Genomic DNA, 23,196 nt, shown 5'->3' with positions numbered 1-23,196 from the left:
ATCAATGCTTTGTAAGGCCCAAGCAAAGACACTGGAGTTTAAGTCATTTGGTGTTAGCTTAAAAAAAACCAGCAAACATCACATGACTTTAATTTCTGGTTCTTGGTCATTGGTATCATGTAAATTAGGTTTAAGTCGAGACTATCCAAAGCATGCTCTGTACACTCTCCAACAGTTACTAATAGTGTGGAGATACTTAAATGAAGAGATGACATGTGCCTGCTGTGATTCTGAAATGCTGAAAACTCATCCTGGGAATGTAAGAACAAATAAACTGATTTTTTAGTTTTACACCGTTTTTAACAGTACTGCAGCAATATCATGGTCAGGGAACCATGACTAGGCTTCACACAGTGTACCCGTCTTGGGAATCGAACCCGTGTCTTTGGCGTGACGAGCGAACACACAGACCACTTTGGTTACCACCATACCTTTGACAGTAAACAGAACATTCCGTGACTAACCATACTACATGGAACTATTATCTAGACCACTATCTCTCTGTTGTTTCGATTACTTCATGTCATGATTGCCAAATATTTTTCTGCTTAATTTATCCTTTTTCATTTGTTTTAGAGTGATAGTAAATGTTGTTTCCATGTGTTCAGGTTTGAGTCAGGGCATCCGAAGGAGTGTGACAGGTCTTGGCACCATCATGGCGCCGCTGTGGGCGGGGTCAACGGTCACCATGCTGTATGTCGGTATAGGGGTGTTAGTGGCTCTGCTGTTTATATCACAGGTACCAAATGTCTTCTTTCTTTGCATGATGAGATGTGAGGCTCTCAGACATGATTCTACTTTAAATGAAGATGTGTTTGATGTTAGTTACAGATGTAGTAGCAGTAATTGCAGATGTAGTAATTGGAATAGCCGATGTGGTAGTATACGTTGCAGATGTGGTGGTATGAGTTGCCAATGTAGTATCAGTTGTTGCAGACAAAGTAGTAGGAGTCGTAGTTGCTGCAGATGTGGTGGTAGCAGTGACAGGAGTAGTCGTAGTAGCTGCAGACAAAGTAGCGGTGTAACTTTTACTGTTGACTTCAGCTTGTGTAGAAACAATAGCAAAACAACAATTTCATGCAGAGATATGAACTTCATCAAAACACATGACAGTCTAGGGTCAGGTGGTTGTTATCTGCACCTATCTTGTGGTGCAGGCTTCGAATGGCAGCTTTGCCTTTAATATGATTACATTGATGCATGTTTCATAAATAATAAGGTTTTATCAGTTTCAACAATTATTTTGTCTTCCTCTGAAGACAGTCAGCCATTAATCCAACAAAAAATATCAAGAAGAATACAATCAAACAAGCTATTGGATACTTCAAGGCAGATTTTAGGAACAGTTATGTCCCTTGGCAGCCAAATATGCTGAATCTGATCAATATTATATTGATACTGTGGGTAATACAACATAGTTTTATGTTGACAGTAAATTTGGTTATTTTGTTCTGGTCAGTATTACAACTGTTCTTAAGATATCAATGAAGTTCTGAGCACATAGGTGAAAATGCATGATATGATCTTGCAAACTTAGACTGTAGAATTATTTAATGTTCTCTGATCCAAACAAAACGTTGCCATAAAATGTGATGAATTGAAAGTGAGCTATTTTACCTTACAATAAGCAAAATAAAAATGTGCTTTGTTTCACATTGTGAGTTTGATCATACACTCACGATTATGTCATATTATAGGCCTGGAGAATTTTTAAAATAAATTAGTTGTCACTGCAACTCCTGTTGTGTATGCAATGGTATTAACATGCAGAATGTGCTTCACAGATGATGCTGTGGTTATCATTCAAGCGGTTGAAGCTGCCCCAGTCACCACCCTCCTCTCCAACAACATCAAACCATGGAGCTGACGCCACAGAGAGGCAGCCGTTGGTGGCATGAGCTACACCATGACATATGATCATGTCTTCTTTTCTCACCAGCTATGCTACTGTGTCACAACCCCATCACACAGATCCAGCCATTAACTGGGTGAACTTACATATTACTTTTTGTCAGGTAAGCAGGAGACCTGACCCTGTGGCAGAGAGGCAGCCATTTATTGAATCCATGACGCACTCCCTATGCCAGATTGAGTCTCCACTAAACCACTCTAAAATCATTATACATGTCCAAGCATTTAGATCACTTTCTTCCTTGGCATGTGTTCACTGTTTAACAAGTATAGCCATTGATTTGCATGAATGAACATCCGTTTGCCATATATCCTATAGGAATATATCATAGCTGTCCATTTGCCATATATCCGATAGGAATATATCATAGCTGTCCATTTGCCATATATCCGATAGGAATATATCATACCTGTCCATTTGCCATATATCCTATAGGGATAATTTTTCCATATCCTGACTCATGCTTAATTGCTTATCTCCTCTTCCTGGCGAAGGTAGTGGAACACCTGAAATCCTTTCAAGTTCCCTTCTAACGTAAAATTGACATTCACCCATGAATTACCTCCCCTCCCGCACACATGGTCAGCTGGTCAGCCATGATACTCACTCTGTCCCTATGGCCCGACAAGGGCGGCTGGAGGCACCTGGGTCCCGTATACGGCAATAAGTTTTTCATTCTTTTGGTCTTTTAAACTAAATTTGTGTTGTATGTGGTATTTGGCTTCTATATATATATTATTATTATTATACAAATTTGTGATTATTGTGTCTTTATCTAACACATATTTCATCAACTTAGATAAAATTGTGTTTTCAGTGCAGATTACGGCTGTCAGCAGTTGACCCGTATTTACTTTGTCCGGCATGTAAGCAGTTATGTTCAGCTCATACTTGTTGTAAATTTTGTATAAATTTGTCTGAAGCAGAATTCTTAATATACTTATGGTCTGTTCAAAGACTTGCTAGAGATATGCAACGTCGGCTCACATTAGCCATGTCTAAATCTGGTGAAATAAAATAGGGTAACCTATTGATGCTGAGATTCATTCCAGTGATATACCAGCCACATCTCCAAGATTATGTCCAGGGTCGGGCATGTCGTCTCCCAAGACTCAGAAGAGACCGTCTGTAGAGGCAGGGCAGTCACAGCCTAAGAAATCTAAGTCGTCGAAGTCCTCGTCTTCAAGATCATCGCAGAAGCATCATTCTTTAATGAAGAAATTGTTCGGGGAAGAGATCTTCCCTCTACAAGAACGTCACATCTTCGACAACCTCTGTTGATGATACTGAGTGAGCACTACATCAATCACCGTAATCAACGGGCATTGACGGGCGGATTGACTCGTCAATGGAAAAGGTCTCCTTCAATCTCCCCTGTTCATAGAAGGCGTCGTAAGCAGTCATTAGATTCACACAGTCGGGATCGTCGGCAATCAGTGAATGCATCTTACTTTACGAGGAATGAAGTCAGACACCACCGAGAGTTGTCACCGGAAGAAGCCCTCTTCTTGGATTCAGAAGTCACATCAAGGATCGCTTAAACCTTGTCTCACCATCTAAGGATTCCAATGAAGAATGATGACATCGATACGTTACCGTTACCACTGATAGCTCCTATATCTACAATCCCTGAGATTTGTCTACAGCATTTAGATCAGCAACCAAGTTTCAACTTCAACATGTGCCACCATTCAACGCACATTGTTTCCCTGTTCATCACATGGAGGCATTCATCAGAGCACCTGATGTAGACGAAGGTCACAAAGTTATCAACACAGCTCACAGCAGGTTTTACAAATTAGAAGACAAGAGGCCCGTGTAACTTGACGCTACTACGAGGCGAAGCTTTTTCGGATTAGCTCGATCCAGAGTCATCAACGAGACTCTCATTACAAAATTCAGCAATCCTGAAATAAGAAATTCAGAGCTCTAGGGGAGAAGTCGTCTTCTTCTTTTCGTCGCTCCTATGGAGGAAATAAGCGCCCTCAGACATCAGGAAGATCATCAAGGGGCAGTGGAGGAAATAAACGCTGAAGATCAGGTTCGGAACGACTGGAGTCCTCCACCCCCAGCCATTTCCATACAACCGTCACAAGTGGGTGGACGTCTTCAATTCTACTGGCAAAATTTGGGAATCCTCAAAGACAAGTATGTCAAGAATATTCTGCGAGACGGCTACAAGATTCCGCTGGAGGATACACCACCACTCACAAAACTCCCAAATCAAATCATCTATGCAGACAATCAACTAGACAAGTTGACCGAAGCTATATCAACACTGTTGCAGAAGGGAGCGGTAGAGGTAATACAGCCACAGAATCTAACGCCCGGCTTTTACTCCCCAATCTTCTTAGTACCGAAGAAGAATTCCAGAGACAAATTCCAACTCATTTACAATATGAAGGAATTCAAGTTTCTATGGAAGCTAGAACATTTGAAGATGGTACATCTTCATCAACTAAGACTCCTCATCCAACCGGCCGACTATCTAGCCAGCATAGATCTGCAAGATGTGTACTTGCATATCCCGATTCATCGAGAATCCAGGAAATATCTGCGCTTCCTTTTCAATGGTCAGCACTACCAATGGATGGTCCTACTGTTTGGAATATCATCGGCCTCATGGCCGTTTACTCGGGTAACCAAACCCATCGTCAACTATCTACACCTCAGGGGGCTACGCAGTGCTTTTTTTTCTGGACGACGGCATACAAGAGCATCAAGAGATAGTCAACTCAGACTACAATTAGACTTCACGATCAGGCTACTAACACAACTGGGTTGGTTAGTTAATCACCTACAGTCGGACTTGGAACCTCAACAAGATATCAAATTCCTCGGGATTCGATTTATCCCTATGTTGAATCAGATTGTTGTTCCGGCGGACTGGTGGGTCAAAATTCAAGAAATGATAACACAAGCTCTACTCTCTTTGTTAAAACTAGCAGTGTTTACTAGGTCTCCTCATGTCAGCGCAAGATATGACCAGAAGAGGAAGACTGCAACTGCGTCCGTTACAACGCTTCTTGAATCTTCATCTCGACAACAGAGGCCAGATTCCGATCCCAGACAATCTCAAGCCCTTTCTGCTGTGGTGGACTTGCTGATCGAATGTTTGTGCAGGAACCTATATGTTAGAGCCGGTATTCAACAACCATCTCAATGTAAACGCATCTGTGCAAGGATGGGGAGCTCAGCTAGGAAACAAGTTAGCAGCAGGAATCTGGAACAAAGAGGAACAGGCTCTTCACATCAACCAGTTGGAAATGAAAGCGGTCATTCATGCAGTCCACCACTGGTCAATAGCATTAAGAGACAAGTTATTAATGATCCAAAGGGATAACTCAACAGTAACCTTTTTCTAAAACAAACAAGATTCAACGAGATCACTATCTCAACTACACCTGACGTTTCAAGTGTTCAACTTAGTCGACAGTGTGAATCATCAAGTAAAAGCATGTCACATACCAGGAGCCTGCAACATCATGGCAGGCGCCCTATCTCGTCCTCTTTGTCCATCACCAACAGAATGGATGCTGCATCAGGAAGCGTTTCAACTAATCAGTCAGGCACTTGGAGCACCGCAAATAGACCTATTTGCAACAAGGTTCAACAGACAGACAACAACCTTTGTATCACCAGTACCAGATCCATTAGCCTGGGCAGCAGACACTCTCAGCATTCTGTGGGAAAGACTAAACGCTTATGCGTTTCCCCCTCCAGTACTGCTACCGAAAGTCATCGAGAAAATCAGACACACAAAGGGGTTACAACTGATTTTGGTCGCGCCCTACTGGCCAACGAGAGATTGGTTTCCAACACTTATAGAAGAGTTAGGACAACCAACACTACAATTAACAGAGTGGAAGAATCTTCTCATCCACCCCCACACAAAGCAGGCGCACTGCCAGCCATCTATATTTCGCCTTCACGTATGGAACATATTAAGACCTGTTTGAAACACAGAGGATATTCGGCGAGAACAGTGAAAGCAGTCATCTAAGCCTTACGGAAATCCACTCTCACACTTTATGATGACAAGTGGAAACGTTTTGCCCGCGAACAGGGCGACTCATCTTCAAATCCTCAGACTATTTATGCTATTTACGTCATTCAAGTAGCAGAGCTTCTTGCCTTACAATGCTCATTCAAGTTGGAAGATCAACAACACAGATTTACAGCTCCAGCGTGGGACCTAAATGTTGTACTCCAACATCTTACAAGTGATGCATATGAACCACTCGATCGGACTTCAGTTGAAATGCTGACTCAAAAGACACTGTTTTTACTTGCCCTGGCTACAGCTGCAAGAATGTCAGAAATTCATGCTGTAGACTTTAATCGAACAAAGTTTGATACAAGTCACCAAGAAACAACTCATTTGGGTCTAAGATGGGATTTCATCACAAAGAATCAACTGCCAGTTCCGTATACTGGCCTTGTGTTCAATCTTGGGACCTCATGATACACAAGATTTATCATTAAGTTCAGTCAGAGCATTGAAGATATACATTGCACGTACCAAGTCTAGAAGACAACGGTTCAAGTGCCAATTTATGCCTGTATCTACTGAGACACCTACGGAAGTATCCCACAACACTAACTCAGTGTGGATCAGAGTTGTTATACGCAGAGCATATACATCAGCAGGATTAGACCCTCCGCGAGCCTCAAACCCGCATGAACTCAGAGCTTGGCTTCTACACTAGCGCTACATGGAATTTGCTCACTATCTACTATAATGGAGGGCTGCTTTTGGAAGTCAAACACAGTGTTTGCCAATCATTACCTGTGGGACATAGCCACGGAGGACGTCACTGGCATTCATCAGTTTGGGCCACTTGTCATTGCTCAGCAACTAACAGTTCCCTGAAGGCGCTGACTTCACTCACTCGATTTATCACGTGACTTGTGGAAGCCAGATGCTCTGCGGAGTATATTGGTGGAAAGTCCTTGCACACGTCTTGAACAGACTAGCATGAGTGATTATGACCTTGTTGGGGTCATATCTTATGAAGATATTTGTACATGAAGAAGGGTCGCAACTAGTCTCGATTGCTATATCTTGACATTTAGTTGCATCAGAAACTAGCAGGACGCTAGTTACCTTTTTTGTTATCGCGTGAAAGTCAACAAGGCCTTCTATGGAAGACAAGTTCGACTAGATGTGATCCCCCCGAAAAATCTGCAGTGAATATGAGAAGAATAGGACCAAATTATTGCTGTTACAAGTTCCAGTTAGGGGGGAAATTGTTGGACGTAATTTGGGACAGCCAGCAGAATCCAGCGTGGTCTGACCCACCACCGTTTCTGTCGGATTCTGTAAGCAATTAAGCATGAGTCAGGATAAGGAAAAATATGTAATTATCATAGCTGTCCATTTGCCATACCAATAGGGGTATGATAACACGTTATCTATGGGAGTATGATAACACAGATATCCATTTACCATAACTGATAGGAGTATGATAACACAGATATCCATTTGCCATACCAATAGGGGTATGATAACACGTTATCTATGGAAGTATGATAACACAACTATCCATTTGCCATAACTGATAGGAGTATGATAACACAGATATCCATTTGCCATAACTGACAGGGATATAATAACACAGATATCCATTTGCCATAACTGATAGGAGTATGATAACACAGACATCCATTTGCTATAACCAACAGGGGTATAATAACACAGATATCCATTTGCCATAACTGATAGGAGTATGATAACACAGACATCCATTTGCCATAACCAACAGGGGTATAATAACACAGACATCCATTTGCTATAACCAACAGGGGTATAATAACACAGATATCCCTTTGCCATAACCAACAGGGGTATAATAACACAGATATCCATTTGCCATAACCAACAGGGGTATAATAACACAGATATCTATTTGCCATATAACTGATAGGGATATGATATCATAGCTGCGCATTTGCCATAACCGATACGAATATGATAACACAGATATCCATTTGCCATAACCAATAGGGGTATGACAGGTATCAATTTACCATAACCAACTGAGATGTGACTAGGAGCAAACACTACTATTACTGACAGGGATATGTGGAATGGATATGGTGATAGGATATGAAGCTAACCTGGATGACACTGAACTGGCTTATAGTTCCACCCACCGGAATATTTCCCACAGAAATATCTGTTACTGTATTCATTTTGTTTGTAATTTTATATCAAAACTAAAGCAGGCCAGATGAACAATCTTCAAAAATGTTTACATTCCATGTTCGATGTTTGAATCTGTTGTAGATAGTATTACAGTGTTGTTTATTTGTTATTGCTCTTGTTTTGGTTGTTTTCATATTTTCATATATATACAACATTTTCAAGGAAGTCACAATACATATCTGTTGTGCGTTAGAATCAACGACAAGTTCAGCTCATTACATTCAGTTTGGGAGGGCTATTATTCAACACACACCTGTTAATTTACACCTTGGAGCCAATTGCTTAGTCAACATGCTGATTTTATGTTGTATTTTTAAGCTCTGAAAGCAGAATATTTTCATCCTGTTTTCCCAGTGACACCTTTCATTGATGCTGTTATAATATCTAACACTGTACACATTCTCTAACACCAATCAAGTTCAGTTGTGATTGTATTTGAAATGTTTATGTTTGAAAAATAACATGTCAGTTTTGGAAAATAAAAACCAACTTGAAAACTTTTAACAATGAATTAAATTCAGTGATGAAACATTTAAAAGGAATGTAGAAGAAAGAGTAGAAGCTGAGCAGGAGCGTGATGTATGAGTGTTATTTGCAGCAAAATGAAGTTAAAAGTATGTGCAAGTGATGATCTTTTTTAAACAATACTGACAACTGTAGCAAAGAATGTTTTTGTCGGATAGGTTTAAGGTAGGGTTTGCCTGAAGGGAAGTCACCTGGACGACACTTTACTGTCATTCCTGTTTCCATGGTTACTTGTGTAGATGCTCATGTTATCCACCAATAGACTCTCTGGTTCATGTTTGATAGGCTCAAAGGATACTATAATTATTGCACAATGTGCTGTGAAAATATTTACTCTACCTCATTCTTCATGTGATCTACAGCACTAAATCATTAATCTAAAGTCAGCTTGGCAACTAACTTCATTAGGTGCCAAGTTTTACTGACTTGGTTGACGCATGTCGTCGTATACCAGGGTGTAGATGGATACACATGATATCAGTCACTGGATTGTTTTATCTAGACCAGATCATTTACATTCCGCTGTCACATAGCGTGAATGCTACTTGAGCATGTATTAAAACAACAAACAAACGCATCTAAAAAATATTATAATTTTGTTGTCAAGATTCTGCCAACTGTTAATACTAAAACTGCCGTCACTGTTTGGTTGGATTTTGGAAAACTTTTGCATGCTTCATGTCTTCATCTGAACAGTCCACTAAGCAGCATGAACAACTGTTGGACGAAATTGTTAGCTACGGAATATTCTGGTTTTAATGGAAAACCAAATAATGGTTGTGTACATTAAACTCAAATATGAATGAATGAGATTATCAGAATGGCACTATTGGTGATATGCTGTTTTCTTTGATGAAACCATGACAAACCTATTTTGATGATTCCACCATGAGTGGTATGTTTAACTTGTACAGATGATGGTTATTTAAAAACAACTATTGAGTAGTATAGATTGTTTCCCTGACAGCTGTTAAGTAGAATACATTGCATATCCCTGAATTATACAGATTTGTACAGATGATATTTTCCTGACTCTTAAATAATATTGATGGCATATCCCACATATTTCTGCAAATACTCTTTGCTGCATTAGTTAATGTTCCCCAACTACTACACGTTAATATAAGTAATGTGCTGCAGGGGGAATATACCATGCATTATTGTCTTCTAACTTTGATATGCACTGGTGTTTTTATTGCATTTATTTTGTATTTATAGCAACATTATGTCTTATATGTCTCTAAATACCAGATATGTTACTGAAACAGTGTCACTGCAACATTTCCATCAGAACCCATGAAATGGTCACAGTTCACACAGCAGAACAACACTCACCTCCTTGTACGAACAAGTCACCCATGATATTCTAAGGTTGTCAATATGTGTCACGGTATAAGAAATATTGTGAGTAAGGAGAATCATGTGACTTTGTTATTGTTGCCAGGAATATAGTTACCATGGTTACTGTTTCTGAAAATGCCTGCCCTGACTGTTGTGTTGAGTGCAGATCTCTGAGTTTAAAGAACAGTGATATTGTATATGGAGTGTTGTATAACAGTAAGGCCAGACCAACTTTATCTCTTGTTTTATGGATTTTTGTCCTCAGAAAACCTAAAGGCAGGAGGGAAATTTAAAAAAAAAAGAAAATCACACGTTCAAGTAATATTCCTTCTAAATACAGAAAGTATTTTATCTCTGGCAACTTATGAAGTGTATTTGGGCCAAAATTCTTTTACAGTAAGTATTACAGTTTTGTCCAATACAAACATTTGGATTTTATTTTTGGAGTGTGGAAAATTAATGTTTGGGTTTTTTTTTAAATTGTTGAAAAAAATGACCAATGGATCTGTAAAACAAAACTAAAATTGCTCTGGCCTAAGGTTTTCTGTTACTGTGAGGACAATCAGGGACCAGGTGACACCCTGACTTTAATCAGTCATCAACAGCCTCGTCGCTCTCAATACCAACGTTTCACAGAAAGACTTCTGCTCATTAATGAGAAACCATCAACCAAATGACTTTCAAAATGATAGTAATACGTACATTGTGTAGTGTGAATGCTAAGGATAGTGTGAGTTAATGTTTAGATAGGGCTCTATATTCCTGAGCATGGTAGAAGGGAAGGACGTTCTCATGCTACTAGCTTTCCAAGATGTATTTGATGTGCTATAGATGATTAGTCAAGTAAAAGCCACATAAATTTGTTTTATTCTTTGAAAAATACCATTCCAGTGTCCCCTGCTCTGATATTACTATAACAGGACTGAAAGCACCATAAAACCCAACTCACTGACTCACTCTGGAAAAAACGGTTCGAGTTGCTTTTTTATGTGTGTCTCTAATAAGGCTTGGTGCATACTGAAGATATGTTGGCAAACCGAATATTTGCCATAAAATAACTGAGACATTATATAGCATATTGGAGGACACCTTGAACAGTATGTCAACACCTCTGTGTCTAATGTAAGGGCTGAGAATGATGCAGATCCTCGATACCTGCTGTGATGAGCCCAGACATTCCTATGATCTGTCTGAATGGTCTTTGTATAACAAACCACAGTTATAGTTTGTGTAGGACAAAGTGATACAGATAGATTGTAATCTAACTGCAAATCAGTTCACAATTCATGTCAACATAGAATGTTATGAAAACATCAAACCAACTCTGGGAAAAAAAAAGTTTCACAACGTTTATCTTCAAAAGAAAAAAAAAGTTACTTAACAAACTATCATCATTTTATGAGTGTTACGTAACATTAGTGCTGATGCAGGAACAGCTTGTGAGTTGTTGTGATTCATCAGTATCATTGTGACCCAGACTGACTGTAGTCAACTAGACTAGACATGCACGGGAAACCTGGCAGCTCTCACATTATATGTGCTAACCAAGATTATATTTGAGATATGTGTTTATTGTTGCTGTACTTGTTGAAGTTTCAAGCTACATGTGAGAGAATGTTTAAGAACTTATTCCTTTAATACTGGTAAAACTATTCATGTGATAGATGAAGCACTTTCAGTCTTCATGGTCAAAGATTCTGTACTTACACAACCACACAAGGATCTCATTTTGAAGACTACTCCCAATATTATTACACTGAACGAGTGACTGGATGTGTTTTAAGCTGTATTAATCAGGTCTGGACTGGAGAAATTGTATTTTACAAGTTTGTGGAGTACTTGATCCATATTCTATATTAATTAGAATTTGTATGTGTGATGAAAATATGTGATGGTAAATGCCTTTATTGTTGTATGTTCAGTTTCATAGTAAGTGATGATTTTGTAAAAACATCTGGAAACTGTGTAAGAATACACTGTTTGTGTGACCTGGTCAATTTATCCTATAGTGCAGTGATGAGCAGTGGTATCTGTAGACAAGATCACCAGGTATCGCTGTCTGAGGTTAGTCAGCTGCTACCAAGACACTTATGTATGGAGAAGGTGAGCTTGTCTGTATCTTCATCTGTTGGTGATGTCATATTTATCAGGTATACTGCATTGATAACTTTATCTATTGTATTATAAAGATTGTTAATTGAAAATGTCATAAACATGTTTCTGTGATATATTCTCAAATATTTTGAAAGTATTTTATGTCATTTTTGTTATTTTAATAAGAATTGATGTGTGTCCTTTGATACGATGAATTGAATAATACTTCCATAATATGTACTTATATTACGAGTACAGTCAAATACTGTTGTAGTATATTGTTGTCTGGAAGTAACGACTTGATTGCCAAGTAGCCCTTATGTAATCATAATGTTTTATCTTAGGTGAAAATGGGCAGTGGGGTTAAAGTTTTGGTTAAAGTGTTGGCTCATCACACCGAAGACCCACGTTTGATTCCCCATGTGGCATAATGTGTGAAGCCCACTTCTTGGGTCTCCTGCCATGATATTGCTGGAATATTGCTAAAAGCAGCGAAAAATTTAACTCACTTACTTATCATTCTTTCGTTTTGAACAACATCGGATAAATGAAAGCTTAACACAGGTCTGTTCAACCTTAACACAGCATTGTTTAACTGTACTGTACTACATTCAGAGAATGCACATATTGTTTGTATATAAAGTGAATGAAGATTTATTTCCCAAAATGTTATATCCAGATTGTGCTTAACAGATTTGAAGTCAAACGACACATTCAAATATTCATACATATAGACCTGTTAAACTGGAAGAAATGAAGAACGCTTATCAGTACTTCATACAGAGGGTTGTGTGGTCCTGGGCCGAGATTTCCAGAGCTGTCTTAGCACTAAGACAGTCATAAGTTGATGTAGGTCTGTAGTTTGATAAAGTGTTATCAGTAACTTTAAAAAAAGTTTTTTCCAGAAAATCTTAATTTCCATAAGTTACGAAAAATATTGGGATTTCATGAAACAAATTCCAGAAAGCTATTATTTGTAGAAGTTAAAATGCATTTGGAACTTGCTGCAAAATATGTGCCTGTGATATTTTGGATCTTGTGATTCATTTATTTTTGTAAAAGAAACTGTACTCTAAACCACAAGATAACGAATTTGCTGAATCAGCACAATATTTTGGTTATATGGTTGTTGAAGTTAATGTGGTTGACGTGCATGATGCTGTCAAGGACAATTTGTGTACACTGTTACTGACATTCTGTATTCCTAATTCTCATCGTGAATAAAATAATGTGTACATTCTTACCCTACAATCAGTGAGTGAAGAGCTGGTAATAAAACCCCAAATAAAATTCTGTATGAACATAGTGTGATTTGTGAAGGTGTGGTGTCTCAGTTGTTGGGGACTTCTTTAAGTGACTGTTGAAGAGTCCTCACAACAGTTCATGTAACACACATGGCACACAGGGTGAGAATTACCACCTTGACACTGATTAGAGATGGGCACCATTGTGTGGAGTAATTGTTTGCAAAGCTAAGCTAAGTCTTCATGCTCATATAAGCAGAATCCCCAGGACTAAAGGAAGATGCGACTTGTAGCACACTCCCAGCAATGAAACAGGAATTCCTACAGCTTTAGCCAAATCCATAAGTTCATAGCTAAGCAAGTTCTCCCAGCTGTATCAGAATCATCATGTCTGTCAGTACTGTATGCAATATAGAAAATGGTCAAATGTAGCACTTGTTATGTATATGTACAAGGCATCATTAATAAAGGTTCAAATAACAGCATACAGACAGAAAGTTCTAACAGCACTACCAAACATTAGTTGTATAGATCAACCCCCCAAATACAATGACTAACATGAGACACTTGGTCATTCAATATCTTGTGTATCCCCCTCGCGCGTTCTAGACTCAAGTTCACCTCATTTTCATGCTCCTTATGAACTTCATGAAGAAAGGTTGAGAAATCGCATCCCATTCCTCTACTAGAGATCTGCGTAGAGCTGGGAGAGCCATTGGTGCTGGATGGTGGGTGTACACATGTGGACAAGAGTTCGTCTCGAGCAGGCTAAGGACAATCCTGGCGCTATCATGCCTGGCGTTGTCGTCTTACAGTAAAGAGCTTTGATAATAAAGTCACACTTGCAGGAATAGTTCTGCTAGGAGCCAGAGTCTGGTCACGATACGTCCAGTACGATTACCGTCGACCACGTGCAGTAGAGTACTTCCAGTAGGAGTTATCCCTGCCCAAACCATAACCTTACAATTTGACGTTAATTGGCAGGTGGATTTCCATATTGACAAGTTGAATAAAAGTGTGTCGTATGTAACAGTATATATCGGACAAGATGTAAGACGATAACAATGACATTTTAACGGCCTTATGTGTAATTAACAAAGTTCTGTATGTTTTTAAACAAAAACGAAATTTCACAACTTTTATGAAATCGGTGTTGCCAATAGCTTGATCCGTCATTAATGACGCCGAGTATATTTTGGATTACACTTTCTCAGAAAAGTACAGATTCTAGTACTTTTGTTGGATTGAGTCCCATCTGGGATTCGAACCCACACCCTCAGAATCAGATACCTTCTCACAGTCACACAAAGACATCTGTCTAACCACCTCCGCCACTGGAGGTTCCACAAAAATGGAAGTCGGACAACTGGTAGTCAAGGCAACAGTCTTTGTGTACCCTCTGATAATTATGAATTGGCACACGATGACCATGATCTATGTGATAGTGAAAATATTCGAAGCTGTGTAGAAACGGTGGCCGTGACGTGTTTCTTCTAAGTCTGATTTGAAGGACAAAGGAAAATTGATTAAATACAATGTTTATGATTTCAAAGTTAACATTTTGCTGAAATTATATATCACGTACAAAATATCGAAATATACGTCATATCCGCCAGTTTGACATGTGAGTTCAAAGTCCCAGGAAGACTAAAACCGGATCCACCCCTTCCTATGGTGGCGGTTCTCACGCAGGAAGCGGCTTACCCCGTTGAAAAAACGTTTCAGTTTCGACGCTTTCTTTGACTCTGGGTCGGTGATCTTGACCACCTGTGTTAACGTTTCCTCTTTGACCTCCGCATGGGTTACTATGGGGGAGATGTTGAATACTGGAGTGTATCTTCCCTCCACCCAAACTGGGGTAGGAGGTCGCACGCGTGTCGAAGATACTGCAGTGTTTGACGTATCAGGACGTTGTTGATGCCGGATGTCAGCTTCCGACAACGATGGTCGTGCCTCAGTGCCGCGTTGGAAGCCTCCCCAGGTGCTGGACTTGTGGCGATCGCTGCTGGTCTCTGACTGGCCAGTGGAGGCAGGAATGGCTGCGTGCAGTGAAGGTGACATCGGCTGGTAGCCCTGCTACACAGAAGATGGATTTAGTATTCCCGCGAAGTTTACATAGCAACGAGTACCAGGGTCCCCATAAAATACGTCAGATGACTAATTCTGACAGGAAGGCCTAGACAATAAGGAAAATAATGCGACTCTGGGACTGAGACAGACTGATTTATACAGGAGTTACCTTCATGTTGGCACTTGGTGCTATGTGCAACAGGTTCTGGCAGATAATGAGCTCATGCTATCAATCGTCGGTTGGCAATTTGGTATCGTCCCATTTGTTATAAATGCCAGTTGTTACACACACCAAGGCCACAGACCACTGTACACACCCAGTACCTGCTAGTGAAGAATGGGACAGTCCATACTCGTCACAGACACAGAAAGAACATGGAACACAATTGAGTAGAACTATATGCATTTGTTTGCAAATTGATTCAAATCAATTGAGAAGCACTACATATCATTTTATTGTATTTCACATGCATTTGCTTGCATTTCTTTTTCATATTTTTTATTGTTCCCAATATAGTGAGTACAAAGATATGAGAAAGCATATAGTAGAATAAGTGTACATACAACAAGTGGGGTGGATAGAGTAAGTTGAGTACATCACATATCCTATTGTAGTGTGAAAAAAGCATACAGTGGTTTAAGTGTACATCACATATCAATATCAATATCAATATCAATATCAGAGGTATGTGTTTGTGGTGATTCAGGGTTTGAATTCATGGACGAGAGGAAACCATTTGGCTACAAATCTTCCAACATTATTATTTCTTATGGCAATAAAAGCTTCGATGGTAAATATGTCTTTCCATATCTTCAAGTAATTATCAACTGTTCGAATTGGGTTTTTTTCAAAGAGCATGTGTGAATATACCTCTTAGCAGATAACAACACGTGAGTCAGTAATGGGTTCTTACCCAAAAAGCCAAACCAAATCAATTTTTTTGTCAAATGACGTGCTTGGATATGTGTAGTAATCCACTGTTCAAGCTTCTTCCAGAAAATTTTGGTTTCCTCACAATCCCAGTATTCATGTCATAAGGTCTCATTAGATCTATTACAAAAAGAACATAATGTATTGTTAACCAGATTCACCCTAAAAGGGTTTTTTTTTATATACAATTCCACGCAGAACTCTATATTCGAAATTTAACAATTTCACATCTTTCAAATTCTTTCTGGAAGTATAAAAAATCAAACACCAATCAAAATCAATACAATTAAATAATGTTTCCCATTTTGGTACCTGTGGGATTTAACATTTCAGATAGCATTTTATCATAGAAGACCCTTGAACCTTTTCTTGGGGCTATGGAATCCTTTTGGGGAGAATTTATGGCGAGGTCATTTGTGTCTAAATATCCATGTCCCTTTATACTCTTTTTCCAAGATTCCGGTAAAATATACATAACATATTCAAGACCTGGCCATGTACCTCTTATACAAAGTTTACGCTTCAAATGTTCAAAGAATATAAATCCATGTTCATCACATAGGTCCTTGATTCTCAGCATCAATATTATTTTTGGTACAATATAATTTCCATGCACTTAAAACATCTTTCCAAAAAGGATTATCAACTGCTGTTATATTATGAAATATATTTTAGTATATCCTTAAAAGGGAAATTGCATGGGTTACAAGGATTTGCTTTTTCTCAAGTATAGTTTGAGAGTAGATAATTTAACAAAGATCTTGACATTAATCATACGTAGACCCCCTTTATATAATCCCTTTTTAAGGTACTCCGTTTGATCCTCGGTGGGGTTAGGTAAAGTGTTAAAAATATGAACTAATTTTGAGAGGGCCAATGTCTTAACAACAGCAATTTTGCCTATTAGAGTCAATTGTCTTGTTCTCCAGGTTGCCAGTAATCTATTGATCTCTTCCAATATTTTCTTTGTGTTAATAACCCTCTTTGTGTTAATAACCCATAGATCCTTCAAATCCGGCGTAAATTTTATTCCTAAAACTTCAAATTGTTCTCTTTGCCATTCTATATTCAGATCATGACATAGTATATCCCCGCTACCAGCTTTTGAGCCTAACCAGATTGCTTTAGTCTTATCTATGTTTATTTTTAGTCCTGACATATTGTAAATTGTATTAAGTGTGTCTATAGCGGAGTTCAAATTTTCCTCAGTGCCATCCAGAAATAGTTCAGTGTCATCTGCATATCGACCAATTTATATTCTTGATCGTCAATTATAATGCCTGAAGATTTTATGGATATCAACTTCGTATCACCTGATGAAGGAGTAAGCATTAACTCCGAAACGTTGTGTTCCCATAATAAAGAAGTTGATATCCATAAATTCTTCATTCTTATGTATTTCACTTCTAAATGCCCTTCAAAGACTAGAACAGAGATATTTTGTTGGCTTTTCTCCTTCTTCGTACCATAAAATTCTGTTTCTGAGCTGAATATTTCTTCTTCCTTAATTTGTTGCAATTCTAATTTTAATTTAGAAAGTTTAAATAATAATGCTTCATCTACGTTTTGAAAATCTTTTCTTATGTTATCTTCAGAGACTCTTATTTTAATTTGGAATTCATTAGTTTTATCTTTTGTTTTCTTTTTAAGATACGATGAACATTCATCAGAAGTGTTTCTAAGAATAAGCTGTCATCTATCTTTAATTTGATAACCGAGTCATTCATATTTTCATCGACCCGTGAAGGTCCCGGGGTAGAATAGGCCTTCACCAACCCATGCTTGCCATAAAAGGCGACTCAGCTTGTCGTAAGAGGCGACTAACGGGATCGGGTGGTCAGGCTCGCTGACTTGGTTGACGCATGTCATCGGTTCCCAATTGCGCAGATCGATGCTCATGTTGTTGATCACTGGATTGTCTGGTCCAGACTCGATTATTTACAGACCGCCGCCATATAGCTGTAATATTGCTGAGTGCGGCGTAAAACTAAACTCACTCACTCACTCACTCACTCATATTTTCATCATAAGTCAGTATCTGCGCATTCCTTAGTCGTCTCCTTTAAGACTGATCTCACTAAATGTGCATATTCAGGATTTAAGAGCAAAGAAGTATTGAATTTCCAGTAACCCCTCCCTCTTTGTTGATTAATAGTGTTTGAGAAAGTAAAAGTAATAGCTGAATGGTCTCTTTTATAGCCAGGTATAATGTCAGAATCCAGTGACAGATTAAACATGTCCTGCGAAAGTGAAAAAACATAAATCCAATCTTGCTTGTTGTCTAGGCGTTTTTTTCCACCATGCATATTTTCGCAAATCAGGATTTAGTTCTCGCCAAATATCTATAAGATCTAGGGATTCAATTTTGTCTAAAACTACATCTCTAGCCTTTGGGTCGTTAATTTTCTTATAATTTTCCAAATCAATGGAAGGATCCAAAACCAAATTCCAATCACCAACAATAGCTACGGATTCATTATCAAAATGACGTGTGTTTTGATATATTTTTTGAAAAAAATTGGGATCATCGGTATTGGGACCATATAAATTGGTAAGGGTAAGTCCTTTATCGTCTACGGTTACATCTGCAAAAATATAATTACCACTTTCATCCTCCAGTGTTCTGTTTATAGTGAGCTCGATGTCATTATTGAAAACTATGGCTACTTCTCTAGAGATAGATCTAAAAGGCGCAATTATACTTTGCAACCCCATTCATTTTTGACTCTGTTAATATCCTGTAAACAGATTATAGAATAAGCCTTTTTTTCTAAATAAATTCATCACTTCCTTTCTTTTACTTTTGTCAGCTAAGCCTCTTCAGTTAGCTGAAATCAATCTAATTTTCTTTGTTTTATCCATTATGAGATACTGAAACAGTTGTTCTTAATACAATGATCTCAAAATAAGTTGAACAATAAGTTACAGTAGTTGATTTACGGGGATTAGAAACTGGTTTATTGTTATTATTACCAGAGAAAGATACAATACAACGTGAAGAGAGTCCTCTTGTTACAGGGGAATTTGTAGTCTTGGAAGGAAAGATTTGTTGCATAACAAAGATAAAGAGGATAGAGAGAGATAAAAACAATGTGTGTAGAAAAAATAGAAAAATAAAGTTTAAAATGAAGTAAAGGGGTGGGCTTGTCCATATGTCTTCCAGACCCAGCTGTTATTCATCACTGACCAAAATGCACATATATCACATCTTTATTTTGTTTGCAAATTGATGCAAATCAACTGAGTAGCATTACATATCATTTTATTGCATTTTATATGCATTTGTTTGCTTTTAGCTCTCCCAATGTCGGCGACGGTAATGTGCAAGGGCCACCCCCTTCCATTTTTCGTAAGTGATGTATTTTCTCAGTATAATCAAGTTAACTCGACTGTCTTGAGAAGAAGAGGTCATTTCAATATAAAAACAACTGAATGTAAATATTTGATGCTAGTTGTGAAGACATCTTTAGTCAAACAAAACGTCAAGTACTGCATGCTCTTAATCCCTTCGAACAATTTCACAGTCAAGCTGCTTTACTATAAACCCATTGTTGTTGTTGGTCTAGCAGTAATTAAACCCCAACCTGACTGTGTAACAACTGGCATGTGTAACAAATGGGAGACAACCGGCAATTGTAAGATCAACATAGTTATTCACTAATTTATTTTCGTTCTTATAGGCAAGCGTCCCTTCTCACACTATTATAATATACAGTGTTTAGACCCCATGACCCCTGGAAACCATGGTCCTGACGTGGCGACTTGAGTCACAGCAGGGACAGTGTGGTTATATTATGTGAAGTCCATTTCTGGTGTCCTCGTCGTGATGTTGCTGAAATATTGCTGGAATATTGCTAGAATATTGCTAGAATATTGCTAAAAGCTGCGTAAAACCAAAGCCACTCACTCACTCAATAATTGCGACCGAACAAATACTCAGTCACACATGATTTACAAAATTGTACAGTGTTTAATAGGACCAAATCTCATCCCTCACTGACACCCTGGTTGGTTTGGTTGTTTTAGTGATTGGCGTCCATATTTACACACTGTACCGGTAGGGAGGTTGAACTCCACTCTTGACGTGTCTAACGTCTAAATATTGACGATTGCAAAACACCGACACTCTCGTTTCGTAAACTGATTGAAATAATCACGCACCTTGCATGTTTTGATGACTGAGTCAAGGCCCATTTCTGTATTCAGCAATTTCTTGTCCATCTAAACGAAAAGAGACGCTATTTATACAGAACGACCCATCTCATGACTAGGTAAAATTAAAGGAGTGAAAAAGAAACATTTGACAGACAGACAGACAGACAGACAGATAGATAATTTAGGTTTTAACAGGTGTTCGGGCAGCTAGGCCCTTTTACATCTTGCCCATCACAAAGGTTTGCTAATTTCCTAAATGTTTCTAAAGTATCAAAACTGCCACACGGTTTAGTATAAGCAAGAAGGACATTCCGAACACCAGATATTCCGTGAACACAACAGTCCAGTCAAGGAGATATCAATACTGAATGATGTAAGTGATTCAATCATCGCCTTACGTTGAGTGACATACGTTGGGCAATGCAGTAAATAATGGGCCACATTATCTAGTTGATGACACACAGTGAAATTTGGAGAAATATCTTTATTAATAACATTTAGATAAGCACCAAGACCACAGTGCCCAAGACGAAGTCTGGTTAATGTCACCTCTTCTCTACGGTTGCCTCTGGATAATTTTGACTTCGTTAGAAAAGGCTCGATGCCATAGAGATGGCGTCCTTTTAAGGATGAGGACCATCTCTGTTGCCATTTCGTCTGAACACAGAACTTACTGGTGGTGCAGAATTCAGCAGGAGAGGGCAATATGGACTCATCTTGTTCCGACCCATCAAAATCTAATGCAGCTTTAGCCAATCTGTCAGCTTTTTCATTTCCAAATATCCCAACATGGGCCGGTATCCATGAAAATTCAACGTCTAAAAGATCTTTACTTAAGTCATCAAGAGATCAAGTATAATGTTGATCAAATCTTGCCTTGCTGAGGAGGAGCCTGTCCGTATTGCTTGTAAAGCACTTTAGAATCACTAAATATGACCGCTGATACAGGTCTTAAAAATGAATCGCCGCAAGCTCAGCAGAAAATACTGACAAGTGATCAGCTAATCGGAGAGAAATCTCTCTTTGATCAGTAGTTGTGAAGATACCTGCACCAACATGACCAGCCACTGGCCACTTGGACCCATCAGTGTAAATCTGCATAGCATTAGTCCACTGTAGACTTCGGATATGTTTCTCAGCAAGAGTTTTTATACGAAGAGCTGGCTAAGGTTTAGATGTTTGTTCAAGGACATCAAGATAAACGGATGGAAGTTCAAGCAACCGATGTGGCTTCTTAGGCAGAATATTGACATAATCTATGGCAACATCACGTACTTGATGATGAAAAGCAGTTCTCTGACTACGCATCCCATAAGGCCCCATACCGTCTTTCCAAGGATCGAGAAAATACTCAACACAATCTCCCAATACAGCTGACGTCGGGTGTTTCAGCCCAAAAGATTTTAACTTCAGGATGTATCTAACTTCAAACAGTTCACGTCTGAGGTCTAAAGGCATTTCACCCGATTCAAACACGTGGACCTCAACAGAGGTAGTTCTAAATGCTCCAAGACAGATTTGGAATGCTTTTGACTGAACAACATCTAGTCTTGCCTTGTCGTGATCTAAGGAGGGCACGATATAACATACATCCTGTCTGCACCCCATTTGGTACTGGAAATACTTCTCAGAAGGTTCAAGACTTTAGTGCACTTCTGAATCAAATAATCTATATGAGGTTTCCTGGTAAGCCTCCTATCAAACCAGAGTAAAAAAACTTCACCTTATCCACAAACTCCAAAGGAGAACCGCACAAAACCAATTTTGAATTTTGAGGAACCTTCTTCCTAGTAAGACTGATTGCAGACGATTTAGAAGCTGAAATCTTAAAACCCCACTGTATACACCAGATTTGTACAAGATCGAGAGATTGTTAAAGGCCACTGAAGACGATGTCAAAATTACTGGACCGTTTCCACAACGCTCCATCATCAGCAAACTGTGAAGTTTCGACCAGGACTTTGATATTCTCAAACAGGTCATTAATCATTTCATTAAATAATGTTGGCCTGACTACACTACCTTGGGGAGTTCCATATGCGACAGAGAAGTTCCAGTGCGATCTTGTATACTTCTATCACTCAAAAATTCCTTTATCCAGTCAAGCATGCGTCCACTAACTCCAAGCTTATGCAATTTTATTACCAAACCGTCTCTCATAACATGTCATAGGCCTTTTCAATGTCAATGAAAACACCCATCAGATATTCAGTGCTTCCTATGTCTTCTTAATTCCGGTTTCAAGTTGCACTAAATGATCAGCACAAGATCTGTTTTTCCGAAAGCCCGACTAAACACCTGAAAACAGATTGTTCTTTTCCATGAAGTAAACTAGCCGGTTATTTACCATTCTCTCCATTATTGTACACATGTTGGAGTTAGAGCAATAGGTCTGTAGGATGTGGCTTTAGTAGGATCTTTACCAGACTTAGGAATAGGAACTACAATTGCCTTTTTCTAAGAGATGGGGAGTTTGCTTTCAAACTAAATGTGATTAATAAGTAAAAGCATTGTTTCGAGGCTGATAAGTGGCAGATGTTTGAACATATCATTACATAATGAATCATCACCTGGGGAGGTATTTTTCAGTCCAGAAATGGCGTTCCTTAATTCCTGGAAACCAAATAAAGAGTTGTAGTCAGCGATATGATGTGCTGGACAATGTAAGATATCTGAATACTCTGATTCAAGTGTCTCCTTAATAATTTGAAAGTCT

At 38.8% G+C, this 23,196-nt stretch overlaps 1 protein-coding gene across 1 annotated transcript in view; it reads left to right on the top strand.

The window, feature by feature from the left end:
* The window catches only part of LOC137268740 (uncharacterized), a 39,728-nt gene extending 37,830 nt beyond the window's left edge, over positions 1 to 1,898 (top strand). The window contains exons 11-12 of the mRNA XM_067803323.1: positions 609 to 739; positions 1,785 to 1,898. Coding sequence (XP_067659424.1) covers positions 609 to 739; positions 1,785 to 1,898 — 245 coding nt within the window. The remainder of the gene's footprint in view (positions 1 to 608; positions 740 to 1,784) is intronic.
* The last annotated feature ends 21,298 nt before the right edge of the window (positions 1,899 to 23,196 follow it).

Source organism: Haliotis asinina, chromosome 16 (assembly GCF_037392515.1).
Source record: "Haliotis asinina isolate JCU_RB_2024 chromosome 16, JCU_Hal_asi_v2, whole genome shotgun sequence".
NCBI classification, from domain to species: domain Eukaryota; kingdom Metazoa; phylum Mollusca; class Gastropoda; order Lepetellida; family Haliotidae; genus Haliotis; species Haliotis asinina.
The sequence above is the reverse complement of the archived record's forward strand: the minus strand, read 5'-3'. Positions and strand labels throughout refer to the sequence as shown.